Source organism: Equus quagga, chromosome 1, assembly GCF_021613505.1.
Source record: "Equus quagga isolate Etosha38 chromosome 1, UCLA_HA_Equagga_1.0, whole genome shotgun sequence".
Lineage (NCBI taxonomy): Eukaryota > Metazoa > Chordata > Mammalia > Perissodactyla > Equidae > Equus > Equus quagga.
Window position 1 is genome coordinate 101,198,499 of NC_060267.1, and position 19,765 is coordinate 101,218,263.

Genomic DNA, 19,765 nt, shown 5'->3' on the forward strand with positions numbered 1-19,765 from the left:
GTGCTGGGCTCCACGTCCCTTCAATGCTTGAGGCTGGGATGCATGGCCCCAGCCCGACATCTGTCCATGCAGGTGGTTTTCCAAACCTCAGTGCATCTCATCTGAGTATCGTCCGCCTTTCCAATCACTGAAGTTCTTCTCACACACCGATTCCTTCCCACATTTCCTTCTGTCTAATAATTTGGTTACTGTGCCTGTCATGGCTGTAAGCAATCCAAATACCAACAGGGCTGAGGACAGAGGAGAGAGACTCATGGTCCCAGTAGAAACCCCGGCCTACGGACAACACAGACACCCCCGCTGCCGGCTCCGAGAGCTGCTGCCCCCCGCCTGCCTCCTTGCAGAGATGTCGCAGGGTCATCACTGGATCGCCTGCTTGCCTCCTCTGGGCCATGCGCCCCAGGCAGGCAGGGGCCTGGGCAGCCCCGCAGACCTCTGCACCCACACCCCAGCAGAGTGCTGGCACAGAGCTGGGGCTCCATAAGTGGGCTGGCAAGAAAGCAAGCCGCACACCAAGGAAGGTAGGCAGACGCAAGGGAAAGAAACACACGGAAGGAAAGAGGAAAATTTACCTGTTTCTAAAATTTACATTTTAGAAAAACCAAAAGAAAAGAAAATGTAAAGAACTACTTTGGGGTTATAATGATCTGCCTGCCAACAAGTCCCCGTAACTGTCCTCTCCCCCTCATTCTCTGAGCCTTTGCAGGAAGCTGGGCAAGGCAGGGATGTGCTGACATTCATGTCCCTGAAATGACATCATTCCTCTGACTTTCCTGTCTAGTAAACCTGGTGAAAATGACAATGACGTGAATTATATCTCAATTTAAAAAAAACCAATCCATTTAAAAATATTGGACAGTGATTTTGCATTGTGTGTCTTGTTTGTCAGGACCTTCGATGGCTCATCCCTGTCAGTCCTCCCAGAGCATCCATCCGGCAGCCACTCCAGCGCCATGGCAACAAGGACCATCAATCACACAGGTGTGCTTATTTTTGGAAGAATTTCCCATCTCACGGAGAAAGGGAGGTGACTTGCCTATTTCCTGTCTGGGGGCATCTTTCATGTGCTCCAATTCTTTGACTTCCATGGCAGGTCAATGACCAAACCCACGAGTTTTCCTGGGTACCTTGGGATGTGTTGTTCCTCCGGACCATGACATCTGAACTAATTTAGGGTGAGCTCCTAAGACTCTTCATTAACCCACTGCCCGCCCACCCCCCATAACCACACTGGCTCTGCCCTCCGCACTGGGACACAGCTCTCAGCCCTCAACCGCCTCAAGCAAAGGGACCACCTCCCGCTGCCTGGGAGCATGGGAAAGCCCTGTCTGTCACGCTCAGCAGCTGCTCTTATTTTCCCTGGGGGACAGGACCACTTGATCCTGCAGGAGCGATTCAGGCCAAGGAGCCCAATGGCTCTGTGAGCCTCAGGCATTCTGTACCTCGGTTTCCTCATCTGTAAAACGGGGTGTTAACGAGTCATTGGGTTATAATGCGAAAACAATCACACTTAGAAAATGCTCCGTCATGGTCAGATGTTGTCAGTAACGACTGGGCTTCCCATACTGTCTTCTTTTGGGTCGCAATGCCACTTCTCGTCAGCGTTCAGGTCTAAGTTTTTATTTCTGAGAAACCTCTGGCCTTTCCATACGGCCCCCGCAGCACTCCTTCTTAGGACCTGGGGTCAGCGTCCTGAGAGCTCCAGCTCTGAGCCACTTCCTTTGTAGAGCCTCAGAAAGCCACGCCCAGGACCATCCCTGTGCTTTTAGAACCGGCTCCCCTTAAGTCTGGAGTTATCCCCCGGCCAGCTGCCTACACAGCCTGCTCTGCACATCCTCACCGCCTGTGTGCTGACCTGTGCACAAGAGCCGGACGCTGGCTGCCCAGCACCCGGGGACACGCAGGCGCCCCCAACCAGCATGCCCCATGTCGATGAGAACTGGGCCCAGAGTTGGGGGGCCTGTGTCACCTCTGTGGCCTTCTGAAGGACACAGTGCTCTGCCACACGGTGATGACTGACCAGATGCATGGCTCTCAGCGGAGGCGGTGGCTTTCAGGACCCCGTCTGGGAACAAAACCCAAGTTGCTTGGACGATGCAGCATCTACATGCTTCTTGAGCAATAAATACCCTGGGGCATGGGCAGGGCGGCCCTCCTCGCTGGGGGAGACGCCTGCCCACACACATGTCTAAGCCCTCAGATGGACAGGCCTTGAGCACTTCACTCTGGTACCTAGGACCCTCAATGCCCTGTGCTCTGACCACGAAACATGTGTAAACTTCAAACAAAATGATTGTACTAACACTGATTCTCAGGAGGACTGAGCTTGCATGAACACTCACCATATAAAGCACGCCACGCGTACACAGCACTTCAGAATTCCCAGAACAAATCCATGTCTATTGATTCATTTTGCCCTCACAGCACAGGTAGAAAGACCTCAGGTCTCCGATGGAGAAACTGAGCCCCACAGAGGGGCGCTGGCTCCCCAAGGGCTCCCAGTGGTCAGCGGCAAAGCAGGGCCAAACCCAGCCCCATGTGAAGCTCACAGCTTCTGACAGTCTTAAAACAGAGGGATCGACACCCACAAGGATTGAAAGCAGGGTCCCAAAGACATATTTGCTCAGCCATATTCATGGCAGCATCATTCACAGCAGCCAAGACGTGGAAGCAGCCCAAGTGCCCATCAACAGGTAAATGGACAGACAAAATGTGGTCCGTACATGCAAGGGAACATTACTCAGCCTTAAAAAGGAAGGAAACCCTGACTCATGCCACAACACGGATGAACCTTGAGGACACTATGCTAAGTGAAATAAGCCAGACACAAAAGGACAAACTCCAGATGATTCTTCTTATTTGAGGTCCCTTATTTGAGTCAAAGTCATAGAGACAGCGGGTCGAACGGGCGTTGTCAGGTGCTGGGGGGGCGGGGGGAATGGGGAGTTAGTCTTTAATGGGGACAGAGTTTCACTTTCGCAAGATGAAAAGAGCCATAGAGGTGGATAATGGTGATGGTTGCAAAACAACGTGAGAGTACTCAATATCGCAAAACTTGAACACTTAAAAACAGTTAAGAAGGTAAATTTTCTGTTATTAAGTGTATTCACCACAATAAGGAAAAGGGGAGCTTTGGCCGTGACGGCCAAGCTGAGCCCGTGCCCACCTGTGATCTTCCCTTGCCTGATCTTCTGCACCTTGTAGCGAATGGAGGTCCCCACCATCAGGTAGACGTCGTAAGCTGGGTTCAGAAGGATGTTCTCCAAAATCAGCAGCCTGACCTCTGCGGGGCGCACATTCTTGACACAAGGAAGAGGGTAGAAAAGGTGAGGTGGGTCGGGGAAAGGAGGAGGGTGGGCAAGAGAAAGAGAGTCTTCAGAACTTTCCAGGATGTTCATGTGGGGACAGGGAAGTTCAGGGTGAAAGACAAGGCAACACTTTGAGACGCCCCCCAAAACCCCAGGGGAACCCCGTGTGTACGGCAGGCACATGCTCAGGGGTCATCGCCAAAACGTGCTGAGCACATCACTTTACATTTTGTGTTACAGCTCAATTTACAACAATAGTAATTAAACAGGAAGAAAAGTGAGTGATATCCATGTATACCCTGGCCAGCAGGGGCTCGGGGTCTCTCCCCACAAAAGCCATAAATCTAGGGAGGTTGGGAAGCGCAGACCCGCTTGGACAGGGGAGAGGCGTGTGTCTCTGATGAGGGCTCAGCCCTGCTCCGCGCCCCTCCCCGCCCACCTCTCGCCCCGCTGGACCTCCCATCAGGAAGACCACACGTGTCACGTCCAGGGCACCCTCGGGCCACAAGACTCCAGAGGGACCCCCACCTCCGCTGACTTTGAGCGGTTCAGCAACTCTGCCAGCTGGAGAAAGCCGATGGCAAGGCAGACGATGCTCGTCCACAGAGTTCCCTCTGGTGGAGGCACGGTCAGTTGCCGTCCTGTGGGTATTGGTCAGTTCTGCATCTATCCGTAAATTCTTTGGATTCTCCTTTGAACCAGTTGTTACAGGTCTCCTCACTTAACAGTAAGTTAAGTAAGATCTTTGACACATTAAAAAAGAAAAGAAACCCACACAGAGCACGGCCTCTGCGGGGGCAGGTGCTTTCAGCGCAGCAGGCAGGGAGCCCGCTGACCAAGCGCAAGCAGGACCAGCTCCCGGTGGGCCTGGCTCCCCACCCAGCCCTGCGCAACCCCCGGGGGCCCAGGATAAGAAGCAAACTGTCTCGATACTAACTGCAGAGTGCTGTGGGCTTGGGCCTGTCACACAGCACGTCCCACGTTCCCAAAACCCTCCAGGACTCCCAGCCACCGGCAAACCACGAAAGAGAGAGATTCAGAGGAGGACCGCTCTCAACCATCACTTTAGAAATTAAATGGCAGTGAAGTTCCACAACTTCCTGCCCGCGCCCCAGGAACGAGGCAAATTAAAGGAAGGTCTCAGGTCTGCAGTTCAGAAGGAGGCACGGGCATGGGGACAGTCACCCCCGAAAACTGGGAAGGAACCAGGACCTTGGCTAAACCCACTCCTCACTCTGCTCTCCTCTGTCCCACCCTTCATGACGGGATGTGGATGGAGAAGCTGGGGCTAGTGAGGCCAGGGCGCCACGGGGTGGGGCAGGGTGGGGTGTACAGAGCCCCTAGCGGGGTGTCCCTATCCCAGGGCAGGGGGAGGCTGTTGAACACAAGCTGCTTAATGCAAACCCCACTGCTTCTGGACCTCTCTAGAAACTGAGAATGGAGCGAATGCTTTGTGACTTAGAGATGGTGCACTCTGGGGCTCCAACCATCTCCCCTAAGCCACAACTCAAAATAACAAAGCAACAAAAGTCTAGAACCACATCTTGAAGTTTCCATGCCATGGACAGCGAAATTTTCATGATGGGACATCTCATTTCCAGTACTAACTGTGTACGCGCGTGTGAACAGGACAGTCCACCTGGTTCCACCCGCAGAAGGCCAGCATCTCCCGAGCCCCAGGGCCCACCTTGTAGACGGCCTCCTGGATACGCGCCTTGAGCTTGGAGCTCCCGGTCTTCATCCCGGACACCAAGATGGTGTCCCCCTGCTTAGCCGCTTTCTCCATCTCTGAGATGTAGGAAGGAGGTGTGTATGTAGACTCCAAGAACGTGAGGATTCTGGAAAAGGGATGTACAGTCAGACCCGACATGTGGAACCAAAGATCCTCACACATTCACTGTCTACCAGCCCTCCTACTAAGTGCCAGATGCTGACATGTTGCCCTAGTCAGTGCTGCTTACAAATGTGTCCCTGATGCTTCCCACATCAGAATCACCAACGTCCTAGTGAAAAATGCAGATTCTTGGCCCCGGCCCAGGTCTTTGTCTGCATAAAACCTAGGAATCTGCATTTAATCAAAATCCAGAAGTGATTATGATAAAATACAGGTACCGAAATTTGAGGACCACCCACTCAGTTGAAATGCTTCAGTCTCACAGATGTGGAAGGTGAGGCCCATGGAAACTGTGGCCTGAGACCACAGACCCAGCCAGGGCGGTGTCGGCAATGCCCACCAGCTCCCCAGGGCCACCTGCTCCGTTCCAGCCCACCCCCCCGGGCTGGCTCCTGCCTTTGGGAAATGATTCCTAATGAATGACCCGCCTCAACCATCAGGAGTGGCGTCCCATCTTATCCTCCCTGGGGTGAGACTGCGGGGGGCAGCCAAGGTGGAGGGAAGTCAGGATGGGCCCCTCCACAGAGGGTGGGCTGCTACGCAGGCCGGCTCGAGGGCCCTCTGGGTACAGTCTCTCCCGGGCAGTGTGCGAGTTACAAATCAGCCCAGGGTTCTGCCCAAACAAGAGCGTGTTTCATTCTCCCCAGGATCTGCCGGGTGCCCACGACAGCGTGATTTATCTCCTGATAAATCACATGCTGAATTTAATGAAAATCCAGGACACTGGTTCCAACGTACCAAGTGCCTTGGATTTCCATTAACATTCGGCTCATGTACCAAGTGCATGAAAGCTTAGGGGGCTGCCAGGGCAGGAAGCGGGCTGAGCGGTGCAGAAAGGGGCAGGGAACCAGCATTCCCTGAATATCTCATGTGAGCCGGGCCCAGAAAGGGGCTCTGCACGCCGGTCAGTGCGGGAACCCACTGAGCTGCCTTCCGAGGGGGCACGGCAAGCTCCTCCGTCTGAAAGAGGAGGAAGGTGATGTTCAGATGGGTTACCTGCCATGGCTGAGGCCGGGCCCAGATCCAGGTCTCTTTGACTGTAAAGCCCGTAGTCCTGGCTTTACGAGACACCAGAAATTCCAGAGCTTGTCCAGAAGACAGAGGCTGATGGTCGCAGCCTCATAAGAGCTCTGACCCAGGAGGGCGTGAGGATGTCTACTGTAGAGACAGCCGAACGCTAAGCCTGGATGTTTCCTAGAGCCCCGAGCTGGACTTTTAAAGGTGTAGATAAATGAACAGATTCATAACTCCCCACAAAATACTTATTAATTGCAAAGCGGGTGAGAAAGTGACTTCACAGTGGGGCACTCTGACAAACAGCACCGCACCCAAGTGAGCCGTGAACGTCATCAGTGATGGACCCACGAAATCGTGATAAGGTGCAATTAGAACACAGAATCTCAGCTCTGTGATATTCCTGCCAAAGATGCAAAGCTCTGAGTCCCATCAGGTCGGAACATCAGATAAACCTGAAATGAGGGACGTTCTCCAAAACAGCTGGACTATAATCCTCACAGGTGTCAAGGTCATGAAAGTCAGAGAAAGACCAGGAAACTGTCCCAGGCAGATGGCAACTGAAAGAGACAGGACGACACGCAATGGGTGCCTCTGGGCTGGGTTTTTGCTGCAAAGGCTAGATTGGGATAAAGTGGCAAAACTTGAACGAGGTCTGATGACCGTGGGTGTCAGTGTTAACTTCCTGATCTTGATGACTGTCTCAGGGACATGCAGGAAGACGTCCTTAGTGGTAGTAAACGCACGTGAAGATCACTGGGGTGATGGGGTAGCAGGCTGACAACTTGCTCTCAAACGGTTCAAGGAAACCACTTTTTTACTATACTTGCAACTTTCCTGTAGGCTGAAAATGACTGCAAAATTTTTTTAAAAATTAAGTGTTCCTCTCCCAAAAGAGACTATACTCTCTAAAATTTATAACGCTTGAGGCAATGCAGCATAGCACAGGATAGAAGCCCAGACCTGGGGTGTGCACCAGCACTGGCCCACAGAACCCTGTGCAATGATGGAGACGCTCTGCCTCTGCTCTGTCCGCAACGCAGTGACCACCGACCACAGAGCCAACGAGCGCTGGAAATGCGGCCTGTGCATCTGAGCTGGCCTTTTCACTTTATCCAGTTCAAATCTAAACAGCCAGGATGGGGTTAGTGGCTACCATAGTGGATAGTGAAGATTTATACAAGTCTGAGCTCCAATTCCAGTCCACCACTTACCAACCAGAGACAAGTGGCTTAAACCTGTTTTCACCTCTGAAAAGTGGAGAAAACGGTGGTATGTAAGCCCGCACGGCTGCTGACAGCACTGAACGAGTCCAGACATGAAAGGATTCTATGTCATAAGGAGGCTGTCTGCTGGGGACACAGCCTCCCGTATCTGTGAAGCGCCATCACAACTAGAATGCCCCCTCAGCCGAAACCTGTCCCCCTTTTAACTTACCCCAATGGGAGGGCTGCCCTCTGGGGCCACAGCAGCCCTCCCCCGACCCCGTGACAGCATCTGTCATCTGGGACGAGTTCTCTCTTCCGCAGCTGGACATCCGAGCCTCAACGGTCCCCCAGAGAAACACCCCGTGGGCTGCAGAAGCAGCAAGTTCCCACACAGCTGCGGGACCTGGAACCCTTCTCTCTCATCTGTCATGGGGATGTCAGCCCCCACCCTGGGAATCGTCCTGGCTCCTCGCTGACAGCGACGATGACAATGACAGTGAAGGCCCCGGCCCGCACAGAGCCCATGATGACCCCTTCCCGCTTCCCTCCAAGGCGAGGCGCCTCTCACCGCAGTGCGTTGTGGGAATCTGAGAACCCACTGGCCTCCGTGTCCTTCACGATCGTCCAGTCAAAGACCAGCCCGGCCAGAGTGCTGAAGGTATTGCCTGTAGGAGCAGATGGGGGCAGAAATGCACTGGCGTTAACTCCCCAGGGCACCGAGGGAAGGGGAAATACACTCAGCGCCAGCCCCTGCAAAGCAGGTGTCGTGCCTCCACTCAGGAAGGGAAACCGAGGCTTAAAGGGTCGGGTCACGTGACTGTGAGGTCCTGAGCCAGGAGGTGAACCCAGGCCTGCCTCAGGCGAATGCTGCTCTCCTTCCCGCTGCACCTCCTGCCTCTGACTGCACGTGGGCTCAGCGTGGTGCACCACCACCCTCACGTCTACAAGCACTTTACAGTGTAGGCGGGGCTCCCAAGACCTGAGTCATTCGTCCCCCCACCTCCCTGGGGAGGCAAGGAAACCGCGAGGAGGGGGCAGACCCCCGGCCATCTGGTTTCACACAACCACTCTTGACTCTTGGCCTTGACGCTGAGGCTCCCGGGGAACCAGGGTGGAGGGGATGGAAAGCCACGCACGGCGGGCTCGGCTCTGAGGTCCTGGCTTGCCGTCCACACGCTTTTTGACAGGAGATCAGGTCCAGGGCGCCCAGCGGTGACTGCGCAACGACTCTTAGAGGAGCGGGACCTAAACACTCTGCGAACACCTTCTTAGTCTAAGTCCAGTTCCTGCTTCCACATGGACACCGGGAACTAGGCAGGAGATGAAAAGTGGTGGCTCAAAGGCTGGTCTGCTGGGGGCTCTGGGTTTCTTGTTTGCATCTTACCTAGGTAATGCTGCTTTTACATTTTTTAATTAGTTCTCATTATTTCGAATTCAGAAATGCAACATATAAATGCAACTTCCAAGTTCTCTTGAAAAGTCTGAAGATCCAGCCACGTGGGTCCTATTCCCTCGGTTGACCAGCAGCTGGCTCACCAGCCTCTCTAGGAAGGATCATGCTCTCAGTTTTGCCACACTCCCCACCACACCCCATTGTCCCACACCCACTCCATCTCCATCATGTATATTCCCTGCCTGGCCAGCCTCCAAAACAGAGCATCTGGGGCCTAGAAAAATTCTTTCTACAGAGCAAAGGGCGAAGACATTTAGAGCCAGACGGGCCTGGGATCCTGCCCCAGCCCACCTGTGAGATCTCAGAGGCCAAATGAAACAGTGCTTAGCGAAAGCTCCAGGAAATCGGGCTGTCTTTGCCATTACCTTTTAGGGCATCTATTATGCAAGGAGGCCACTCCTTACAGCTCCCTGGATGTCTTTCCATCGACTTGGGCAACTGATCAGAGGAAGGGAAGACAAGCCACATCTACTGTGGATGGAGATTTCTTCTCAGAGGTCCGAGGGAGGACCCAGGACACCCACCCGCCAAGAGAACTCGCCCAGCTCCTTCCTCGGTGGACAGTGAGCAACACAGGGTCCAAAGGGCGATGGGACAAGGTGGAAACTGAGGGAGGCAGCTGCAGGGACCCTGTGGTCTCTTCCCCACAGAACCGAACCTGTGAGCACCTGGCCCCATGGCAGGTGGGCCGTGCCCTCAGGGCCCGCGCACGCGCTCCCCCGCATGCAGCACGCTCACTGTTTGAGTGCTCTCACTCGCTGGGACTCAGAGAACAGGGACTGTCCCGTTTATTTCTGAATCCTCTGTGGTGCCGCAGCAGGGCATGACACACAGTAGGTGCGCAATGCATGACTTTGAGCAAACAAAAATGCAAAGATGCAAGGACCTCACGGCAGCCTTCTGAGGACGAGGAGGCTGAGGCGGGGGGACCTGCTTGCTCTCTTCATGTGGCAACAAGCGACAGGAGCCCTGCCCTCCTCCATTTCAGGGGCGATGCATAGAGCTCTGCCGTTCTGCTTCTTTGCTGCCCCACCCCATCTGCCCTGCAGGTCTGCCATGTTCAAATGGGAAAGAAGAGACGAATGCGTGATAATTCCCAGAGCAGAAAGTGTCCTTGGCTTCCATAAATTTCACCAACTTGCAGGATTAGCTACATAACTTGCAGGGCTCCGTGCAAATGAAAATGTGGGGCCCCTCATTAAGAGGCCAGGGAGGGGGCCGGTCTGGTGGCGCAGCGGTTAAGTTCACACGTTCCGCTTCTCAGCAGCCCGGGGCTCACCAGTTTGGATCCCGGGTGCGGACACGGCACCGCTTGGCAAAAGGCATGCTGTGGTAGGCATCCCACATATAAAATAGAGGAAGATGGGCATGGAAGTTGGCTCAGGGCCAGTCTTCCTCAGCAAAAAGAGCAAGATTGGTAGTAGTTAGTTCAGGGCTGATCTCCCTAAGGAAAAAAAAAAAAGAGGCCAGGGAAAGTGCTAGAAGAGAGCAAGTCAGACTTGGGAAGGTTGGAAGGAGATAGAGGAGGCCCCCAGGCATGGAGCTGGCCTGAGGGAGCGCTGTCTTGGGGTGTGGGACATGCCAGGGTGAGTGCAGATCCTCAGAGGCACCCACACACCCCATCCTGCAATTTGGGCCACAATTTGGGGCTGCCATCTACCGGGTTCCCCTCCTGCTGGACCAGCACACCACATCGCAGCTGGAGCAGGCTCTGGGGAAACTGCGTCAGGCACCTCTCCTTCCCATGTGTGCTGACATTCCTCTCCTACAAAGCCCTGGTAAGCCTGCACACCAGGATGGGCTAGGTTCCTGGACGAGGGTGGGAGAGAGGCTCGTTCTGGCCAAGACACAGCCTCCAGACCAGATCTGCAGTGGTGCTGCCAGCCCGGGGGGGACAGCCACCACCATACTCCATCCCAACATCCCTGGGGCACATGCACCCAACCCTCCCTCCCAGACCCCCAGCAAGGATGGGAGGGACAGGCTGGGCAGGGCCCAGGACATCAGGGTACAGGGAGCAGCAGGTGGCCGAGAACCCATCCCAGGAGGCAGGGAGGTGACGGGGAGCATGACCTCCAATTACTGAGGCTCCAAGTCCCCAGTGCATGCTCCCCCGTCCCACTGGACGCCAATCACAAAACACAAGCGAAATCTATTAAAAATTTCAGGAAGGAGGTGCCTGTGAGCATGAAGCCAAGCCCGGGGCCCTCCTGAGCAAGAGGCCCTGTGTGAAGCTGGCTCCGTGGGCAGGAAGAAGGGACTGACTTCAGGGTGACAAAATAAACCACAGAGGCTCAGTCACTGTGACCCCAGCACCAGCCGGGGGGAGGGTGAGTGAGGACAGTACCCCTCGCAGAAACCAGGCTCCAAGACCCACACTGCAGCAGGAGTTTGCAGGGTTGGGGAAACAGAGATGTTTTCAAGAAGCTTCTGCCTAAAGGTTTGCTTTTTCCATTCAAAAAGTAGCTATTAGCACCTACTGTGTGCGACAGAGCCCTCACCTCAAAGGCTCACAGCCAAGTGCTAACATTAACAGGAAAACCCAGAAAACTCAGGGGTCCAGTCTTGGAAGGGCGTACCTCCCGTCCTGGTCCTGGGAGGGCAGCAGGAAAACACGAAGCAATTCAACTTAACAGACATTCGCCTGCTGGGCCCAAAGTCCAGCGTCAAGCACAGATGAGTCCAGAAGAACGCAGTGACCCCAGTGCTGCCCCCCAGGTGCTGAACTAGACAACACAGAGTGAAATGCCCCGGACCCGGGGACCTGCCGGGGGATCTCAGCATAGGGGAACGGATCCCACCCTGGGCAGGCAGGGCCACCTCCCTGGAGGAAGCATCCAAGAGGGAGGGCCAGAGGGATCAGGCTTCCTAGAGCAGAGACCAGGAAGGAGGTGGAAGGTGCTCTGAGCAGGATACCGGGCATGAGGCAACGGAAGGAGGGGCATCTTTGGTGACCCTGAGCCAGCCCAGTTCTGCCAGTGGTGAAGTCTGTGTGGGCATGTGTGTGTGCTGCGGGACAACTGTGAAAAATTAACTCCAGCGAGGCCTCCTCTGCAGACAGCCTCAGGCCAAGAAGGCAAACCCCAGCCCTGAGCAGAGGACCCCCAAAACCCAGGAAAAACGCAGCAGTAGGGGGCAGGCAGTGTGGCCAAGCAGACAGCAGCTGAAGCAACAGAGTCAGACACCCTGAGTTCCAGCCCTGCTCTGCCACCCATGAGCTGTGTGACCTTGGGCAAGTTACTTACGGTCTCTGGGCCTCAGCTTGCTTGTCTATACAATGAGCATGAAACCATCCACCCTTCGGGGGTAAAGACTGTACTTGGAAAGGGCCTGCCCACACAGGGCACCAACAACGTGTTCTGAGCCACAAGCAAGATCTTTTCGGACAGACGTCCACCAATCTAGATAAGGTACATCCCTTCTGAGACTGCAGGGGCCTCACAGGTTACACGGTCAAGTTCATCTCTACATAAGACAGTCTGACCAGCAAAGAAGACACAGGCTCAGAAAGAAGAAGGGATGAATGAGGTCCTAGTACGTGTGGCAGGGAAGACCAAGGAGACAGTGCGCCACCCTCACAGTGAATGACGAGGAAGGACTGATGGCCACGCTTGCTGCAAAGTGGGTCTCAACCTGGTCTGTCCGTGACGATCCAGCTGTGCAGGCCGCTGGCAGAGCCCGACCGCCTGCTCTGGAATTGCCCAAACGTGCCAGCAGAACCTGAGGGGTGGGAGGAGAATGGAAGGGGATGCCCCGGGGCCTGTCAAGGGCACTGAGCATCTGTCCTGCACAGGAAGCCGGGAGCAGGCCCCTTCCCGCTCCTGACATCTCCACGCACACCCAGGCGGAAAATAAAAAGGGCTTAACTATAATAAAAAAGACAAACGATAACAAGTGTTGGCAAGGATGTGGAGAAACTGGACCCTCATGCACTGCTGGTGGGAATGTTAAATAACACAGCCGCAGTGGAAACCAGCCCCGGAGCTGCCTCAAAGCAATGACACATACAGTCACCCTGTGACCCAGCAATTCCACTCATAGGTGTACACCCAAGAGAAAGGGACACCTCTGTCCACACAAACACTTGTCCAAGAGTGTTCACAGCACCCCTATTCCCAACAGCCAATAGGTGGAAACAACCCAATTTCCATCAACTGATGAATGGATAAACAAAACGTGGTCTATCCACACAATGGGATATTATCTGATCGCAATAAGGAATGAAGGACCGAGGTATGCTACAACGTGGATGAACCTCAAAAACATGCTCAGCAAAAGCCAGCCACAAAAGACATTATTGCATGATTCAGTTTATATGAAATGTCCATACTCGGCAAATCGATCCACATAGAAAGTACGTGGGTGGTGCCAGGAGCCGGAGGGAGGGGAGAATGGGCAGCACCTGCTAACGGGCATGGGCTTCCTTTCTGTAGTGATGAAGATTCCCAGAAGTGGATAGTGGTGATGGTTGCACAACTTTGTGAATATATTAAAAACCACTGAATCGTACGATTTTAATGGATAAATTTCAAGGTATGTAAATCTTGATCAAAATAAATCTTTTTTAAAAAGTGACCTGAGGTGAGAAAGTATAGAACAGAGCAGTCAAGAGCGGTGGCTGGCAAGTGATGGCCCCCGAGCCAAATCTGGCCCACCGCCTGTTTCTATAAATAACGTTTTATTAGGACGCAGCCATACGCACTCATTTCCTCTCTTGACAGCGACAAAGGCAGAGCCGGGTTCCTGCAGCAGAGACCGTGGAGCCGGCAAAGCCCAGGAGATTAGCTCTCCGGCTGTTCACAGACAAAGTTTGCCGACCCCTGGCCAAGAGAGGACTCTGGAGCAGGCTGGAGCTCAGGTTCTGGCCCTGCTACACACTGACTACATGTCTTTCCCTCCACGTGTGTGTGTGTGTACTCTCTCCCTGTGCCTCAGTCTCATCATCTGGCATGAAATGAGTGAGAACATGTAAGGAGTGCCTGGCACCAGTGTGGCCTCAGACTTCGATCTCTTGTTCCCAAGAATAGCGAGTGACCCCTCCAGAGTCCCGCAGGGGAGCCCCCAGCCCCTCGATGCACAAACCCCTCCCTCAGCTCCCTCTGCTTTCAGACCAGGTGCAAAGCCCACATCTGACACGCAGGGCCCTTTACCTTCTGCCTCCCACCCCCTTGCAAGCTTCAGTCACGAAGAACAAAACGGCTTTCCCCGCCTGGCAAACCCGCATGACTCAAGGCTCAGTCACACATCACGTCTCCTAAGAAACCGTGCTGACCTCTGTCCTCCAGCCTTCCCCAGGGGTGGCTCCCCCAACTCCGTGGTCCCTTCACACTTTGCATCCAATTTGATTACTAACAGCATCTACTGAGCCACATGTAGCAGACCTCCCCCACGGCCCGAGATTCTGGGGGCAGAGGCCAGGCCCGTCCTTCCCCTGTGGCACCCCCAGGACCTGGCAGAAGGCCCAGGAGGTAGAAAGTGCTCAACATGACCTGGCTGACTTAGCGCCTGCCACACGCCACCCAGCACTAAGCCCTCCACACACTTATCACCAAACCCTCAGAGCCCCAGGTAAGCGTCAGGCTGAATTTCACAGATGAGAACACGGTTGAGAGAGTGAGGCAGCTTCTCCAACGCACGAACACAGGGAAGGAGAAAGGGTCTGACAGACTCTCCAGAACAGTGACTTTGCCCCCGAGGGACATCGGGCAGGGCTGGAGTGTTTGGGGTTGTCACGACTTGGGGTTCTACTGGCACCCAGTGGGCAGAGGCCAGGGATGCTGCTGAACACCCCGTAATGTACTGCACGGCCTCACACCATGAAGAACTCTCCGGCCCCAAATGGCAGCACTACCTGGGCTGAGAAACCCTGATCTAGAAGTTTGAAAAAGGGGGTGGGCCTCGAGCGGGCGGGGAAGATTTCAGAGACCAGGTGTGGACTCGAGGCTTCGGAAGATCCTTCGGCTGGAGGCGTCTTTTGCCTGACTTCCTTTTTCAACAAGAACCTCAACCTACACATTTCCCCTTCGTTCCGTCACCAAGAGGTCAGCCTACAGCCAAGACACCACGCCACCCCCAGAGCAGGCCCTCCAAGAAGGGGCGCCGCCCAGACAGGACGATGTCCGACTCTGCGGAAGAAGCGAAGGGTGGGGTGCGGGCCACAGAGAGGTCCTGGCCCCACACACACACACACACACACACTCTGCAGTCTACACACACACACACACACACACACACTCTGCAGTCTACACACACACACACACACTCTGCAGTCTACACACACACACACACACACACACACACTCTGCAGTCTAACACACACACACACACACACACTCTCTGGAGTCTCGGTCAGGGAGCCAACACCAGCCCTTAAAGCCAAGCGAGGAGAACGCCTCCCACCGGCGACAGCGCAGGGACCTGGGGAGCCTCTCCCCACGTCCCTTCACAGCCTGGACACCCAGATGCTGGCTTCCCAACACAGGGGCGGAGGACAACAAATCCTCTACCCTCGGGGTCCTTCTGGCCGGGCTATGTATTAAATTGACGTGAGACAGAACAACAGGAGGAAATCAGACACAGCCTTCTAACAGGCCTGCGCGGGAGACATTGGGGAAGCTGATCAGCTCGCCACGATGGTGGAGGCACTCAGAAACACCGTCTTCAGCCAACGAGAAGGGAGGACGTTGGGGGTGGTGGTTTGGGACTTCAAGGGGGTGGAAGGCAGTTTACATGGAGATGGAGACGTCAACGGACCAACCACAGACAAGGTGATCTGAGAGACGCTCACATGACGTGGCAGTTCTCTGATGCTGTTGGCACCCTCCTGGAACAGGCCCTTCTATTTTAAGTTATTTCAGGCAGTCATGGGGAGGTCAAAGTTTCTGTCATAGTCAGTCACTCTTCAAAATAATCAAGGCAAAGAGACACATTCTGGGTGGCCAATTCTGACCCCCTATGCCAAAAACCTTCTTGAGCAAGCACGGTCGCAGTGCACAGGCACGGAGCCGGCCCCCAGGTGCTGCTGCGCTCTCAACACGCAGGCCCTGCGCAGAGGCCCGCGTGCACGGGCAGCGGCCACGGAGGGCCCGGGGTCCACGCAGAGGTGCTCTCGACCTCTTCCACGTCTCCCCCAACACCAATGACGCCTTCTGGCTGGAGCAGCCCTCCGCGGAGGACAGCAGGCCCAGACACAAGGCGGGAGAGACCGCCAGGGAGACATGCTCACCTTCGGAGTCCAGGGCCTGGATCTTCAGCTCCAGCGGGGAGTCCTCCAGGTAGAGCTCGCGGGTGGTGGAGACGATCTGAATGCCGTGGATGAGGTCGACGATGGCGTCACAGCGCAGGACCTGGCCGGTGGCTGGAGGGACAGGAACGGAGAGGTCAGTGTGGAGGGTGGCGCCCCGACTGCCACCCCACCTCCAGGGCCTCACAGACCAGGCCATCGTCCACTCTGGCAAAGACCAGAGCAACCAACAGACCCCCACAGAACGGGGCTGGAGGAGCCCAGCTCTCCAGGAGCCAAGGAGCAGTCACGCACGGCCCTTGTGAAGGTCGGCCCGCCCCCGGAGAGAGGGCTGTAGGCTAAGGCGCTCACCGTCCCGCCTTTCCCCAAAGTGAGCAGCAGCATTTAAAGCTGGGTGCAAAATACCCCTCCCGGAAAACCGAGCTTTGTTCAGGGTGTGACCACTGAGCTAAAGGCCAAGGGCCACGGCACGATGAGCGAGCATCCAAGGTGACGACTGCTGTGACACCTGTGCTGACACAGCCTGCCGGATATCGACCCGAGAGCACGAAGCGTCTGTCTACACTGGAGTTTTACACAGGACCATCAACCACTACAGGACGAAGGCGCGTCCAGACTGTTTAACGCCCACAAAGAAGATATACGAATGGACACAATCGGGAGGATATGCGAATGTGAAAACAGCAGCGTGTGACAAACTCACTCTGACGGCTCTCCAGGCACCACGTCAAACCACCCGTGCCCTGTCCGTGGCATCTAGTTAGACAGCAACACAGCCCCACGTATCAAAAGCCTTACAACACTCCTCGGGATGACCCAGGAAAACGGGGAGCCCTCCCTGGCAGGACGTAACTTAAACGAACCCCAAACCGTTCTCTGCATAAAAAGAGTTATTTTTCACTTCAAAATTATTAATTTTTGATAAGTTCAGTTCTAATGTTTTGGCAGTCTATCTTCCTTCAGATGTAATCCTTCAGCTTGGTTTAAATTAAAGCCTGATTCAGACATGTGCCTAATCCATACGCATGGCTCACCTACTCTAACTGACATGAACAACCCACTTCTCTTTTTCTCTTTACACAACTGAGAACAGAACAGAAAGGTGGAAACTGTACTGAGGTTATAAAGCACCTGCATTAAAAAATATAAAATAAAAAACCATTTATTTTTCCATAGAACACTGACACAAACATCTGAAAGCAATCCAGATGCCAATATAAGGGGACGCTTATGGGACAACCTCCTGCGAAGACTATTCTGCAGCCATTAAAAATAATTCCACAACGAATTGGGAAACTTTCTGTACCACATTAGTGGGGCAAAGCACAACAGAAAATTTTCTCTGCTGTTCTCTATGCATTTTACAAGCACCATATGGCAAATTAATATGCGGAAGTGAAAGGATTGCAACAACTCTCTTCATTTTGATCCGCTACCCATTACAGAGTGTCTGGGTAACAAGTAACGATTTGGAAATGAAAGCCCGCTTCTGTAAGAGGGACCCAGCACAAGGTGCTGGCCGGAGCCTCGGGGAGGGTGCTGCTTGCTCAGTGCCCCCAGCCCTGCCTGGCACCCTCCACCCAACAAGAGACAGAGAAAGCACCGCCATGGGCTCAGGCAGGCCCTGTGGCCGGAGGTCTCAGAGGGGTATTTCCCATCTCTCGTCCCCACTGGGGTCACACAGGGCCCCCGAAGTCCTTACTGATGTCCTCTGCGAAGATGATGCTCGTCAGGCGGGCGGGCTGGGACAGGCGGGCCTGCACCACCGCCTTCTGGGAGCACTGCTGCTCGTCCGGGCCCAGCGGCTCTATGCTGGCCACCTCCGGCCGGGTCGACGACCTGCAGCGAGAAGATGAGAATTTACCCTCTGGAGCCACTGCAAGAGGCACAATGGGCCCAGACGCCAAAGCCATGGCCCCAGTCCGGCTCTGTCCCAGACCCACAGAGTTGAGGCGCACAGAAGAAAGGACAACCTGAGGGTGGAGACCTCCGCACACACCCCCACAAGCAAACCAAAGGAGAGCCGGAACACTTGGAGACAGCCTCAGTGATCAACAGACAGCCGCCTTACACGACTGCCCTATAGACTGGAAATGATTCCACATCAGTGGCGACACTCCTGCGGACTCTGGTGAGGAGGAAGCGCCCTGTCCCCCTGCCGACCCCGCCAGGCTGGCACACAGCAGCTCCCAGACGCTGCCGTCCCGCCCCGATCAGGCTATGATCAGGGCTCACCAACTGCGAGGACAAACAGCCACCGTCCCAGTGCGCATGGAGCCGACATCGCAGCACGGCGGGGGGAGAAAGACGGACAGCCACACAAACAAATGATCAGTAAAATCTAAGACGACTTCTCACGGAGAGACGGGCCTTACAACGACAGGACAGCGGGCTGGGTGAGGGGGGCGGTGCCCGGGGTCAGCGCAGGGCTCCTCACCCATGACACAGGACAACAACTGCTCCTGGGTTGAGGTGAGACAGGAGCGGGCGGGTACGAGGAGAGCGGGTGCCACACGAAGGGTGCGAAGGGGAGCGGGTGCCATCAGTGTTATCTGAGACGTGGCTCAGGGGACAGCACGGAAAGACCTGGGGCTTTGGGCAGGGCCCCGAGGCGGAAGCAGCCGGGCACGCTCCAAGAACAGAAAGGCCAGTGCGATGGGAGCCGTGGGACTCGGGATGGCAGTGCTGGCCAAAGCCTCTGCTCTTAGCCACCTTCCCAAGCTTAACCACCACCCCAATGGCTTTTCATGGGGATTTTTAAAAATTATGAGTCTAGTCAGCAGGGAAATGCAAATTAAAACCACAATGAGAGACCACCTCACACCTGTCAGAATGGCCATCATTCAAAAGACGAGAAATAACAAGTGTTGGAGAAGACGTGGAGAGAAGGGAACCCTTGTGCACTGTGGGTGGGAATAGCACAGACACTACAGAAAACAGTATGAGGGCTCCTCCAAAAATTAAAAAGAGAAATACCATAAGATCCAGCTATTCCACTGCTGGGTATTTATCCAAAGGAAATACAACCACTCTCAAAAGACAGCTGCTCCCCCATGTTCATTGCAGCCTTATTCACAAAGCCAACACATGGAAACAATCTAAGTGTCCGTTGATGGATGAGTGGATAAAGACAATGTGGGGGGTGTGTGTGTAGATATAATGGATTACTATTCAGCCATAAAAAAGAATGAAACCCTGCCATTTCTGACAACATGGATGGACTCTGAGGGCACTATGCTAAGTGAGAAAAGTCAGACAGAGAAAGACAAATATTGTATGATTTCACTTACATCTGGAATCGAAAAAAACGAACTCACAGAAACAGAGAACAGATTGGGGGTTACCTGAGGCGGAGGAGGGGAATGGGTGACAGTGGTCAAAAGGAGCTAACGTCTGGTTATAAGATAACTAAGTCCTGGGAATGTATGCACAGCACAGTGACCATATTAACAACACTGTATTGTGTATTTGTAAGTCGCTAACAGTAGATTTTAAAAGTTCTCATCACAAGGAAAAAAACTGTAACTGTGGGATGGATGTTAACTAGATTTATTGTGGTAATCATTTTGCAATACAAACATACATCAAATTATGTTGTATACCTTAAACTAATAGAATGTTATATGTCAATTATAGCTCAATAAA

General features: G+C 54.2%; 1 protein-coding gene across 1 annotated transcript in view; it reads right to left on the bottom strand.

Annotated features, from left to right (window-relative positions):
• NUP210 (nucleoporin 210) overlaps positions 1-19,765 on the bottom strand; it is a 108,599-nt gene that overhangs the window by 74,262 nt on the left and 14,572 nt on the right. Inside the window, exons 3-7 of the mRNA XM_046682915.1 lie at positions 17,823-17,996; positions 16,103-16,234; positions 7,993-8,089; positions 4,996-5,146; positions 3,167-3,299 (exon numbers count right to left, since the gene is read on the bottom strand). Of these exons, the coding sequence (XP_046538871.1) occupies positions 3,167-3,299; positions 4,996-5,146; positions 7,993-8,089; positions 16,103-16,234; positions 17,823-17,996 (687 nt within the window). The remainder of the gene's footprint in view (positions 1-3,166; positions 3,300-4,995; positions 5,147-7,992; positions 8,090-16,102; positions 16,235-17,822; positions 17,997-19,765) is intronic.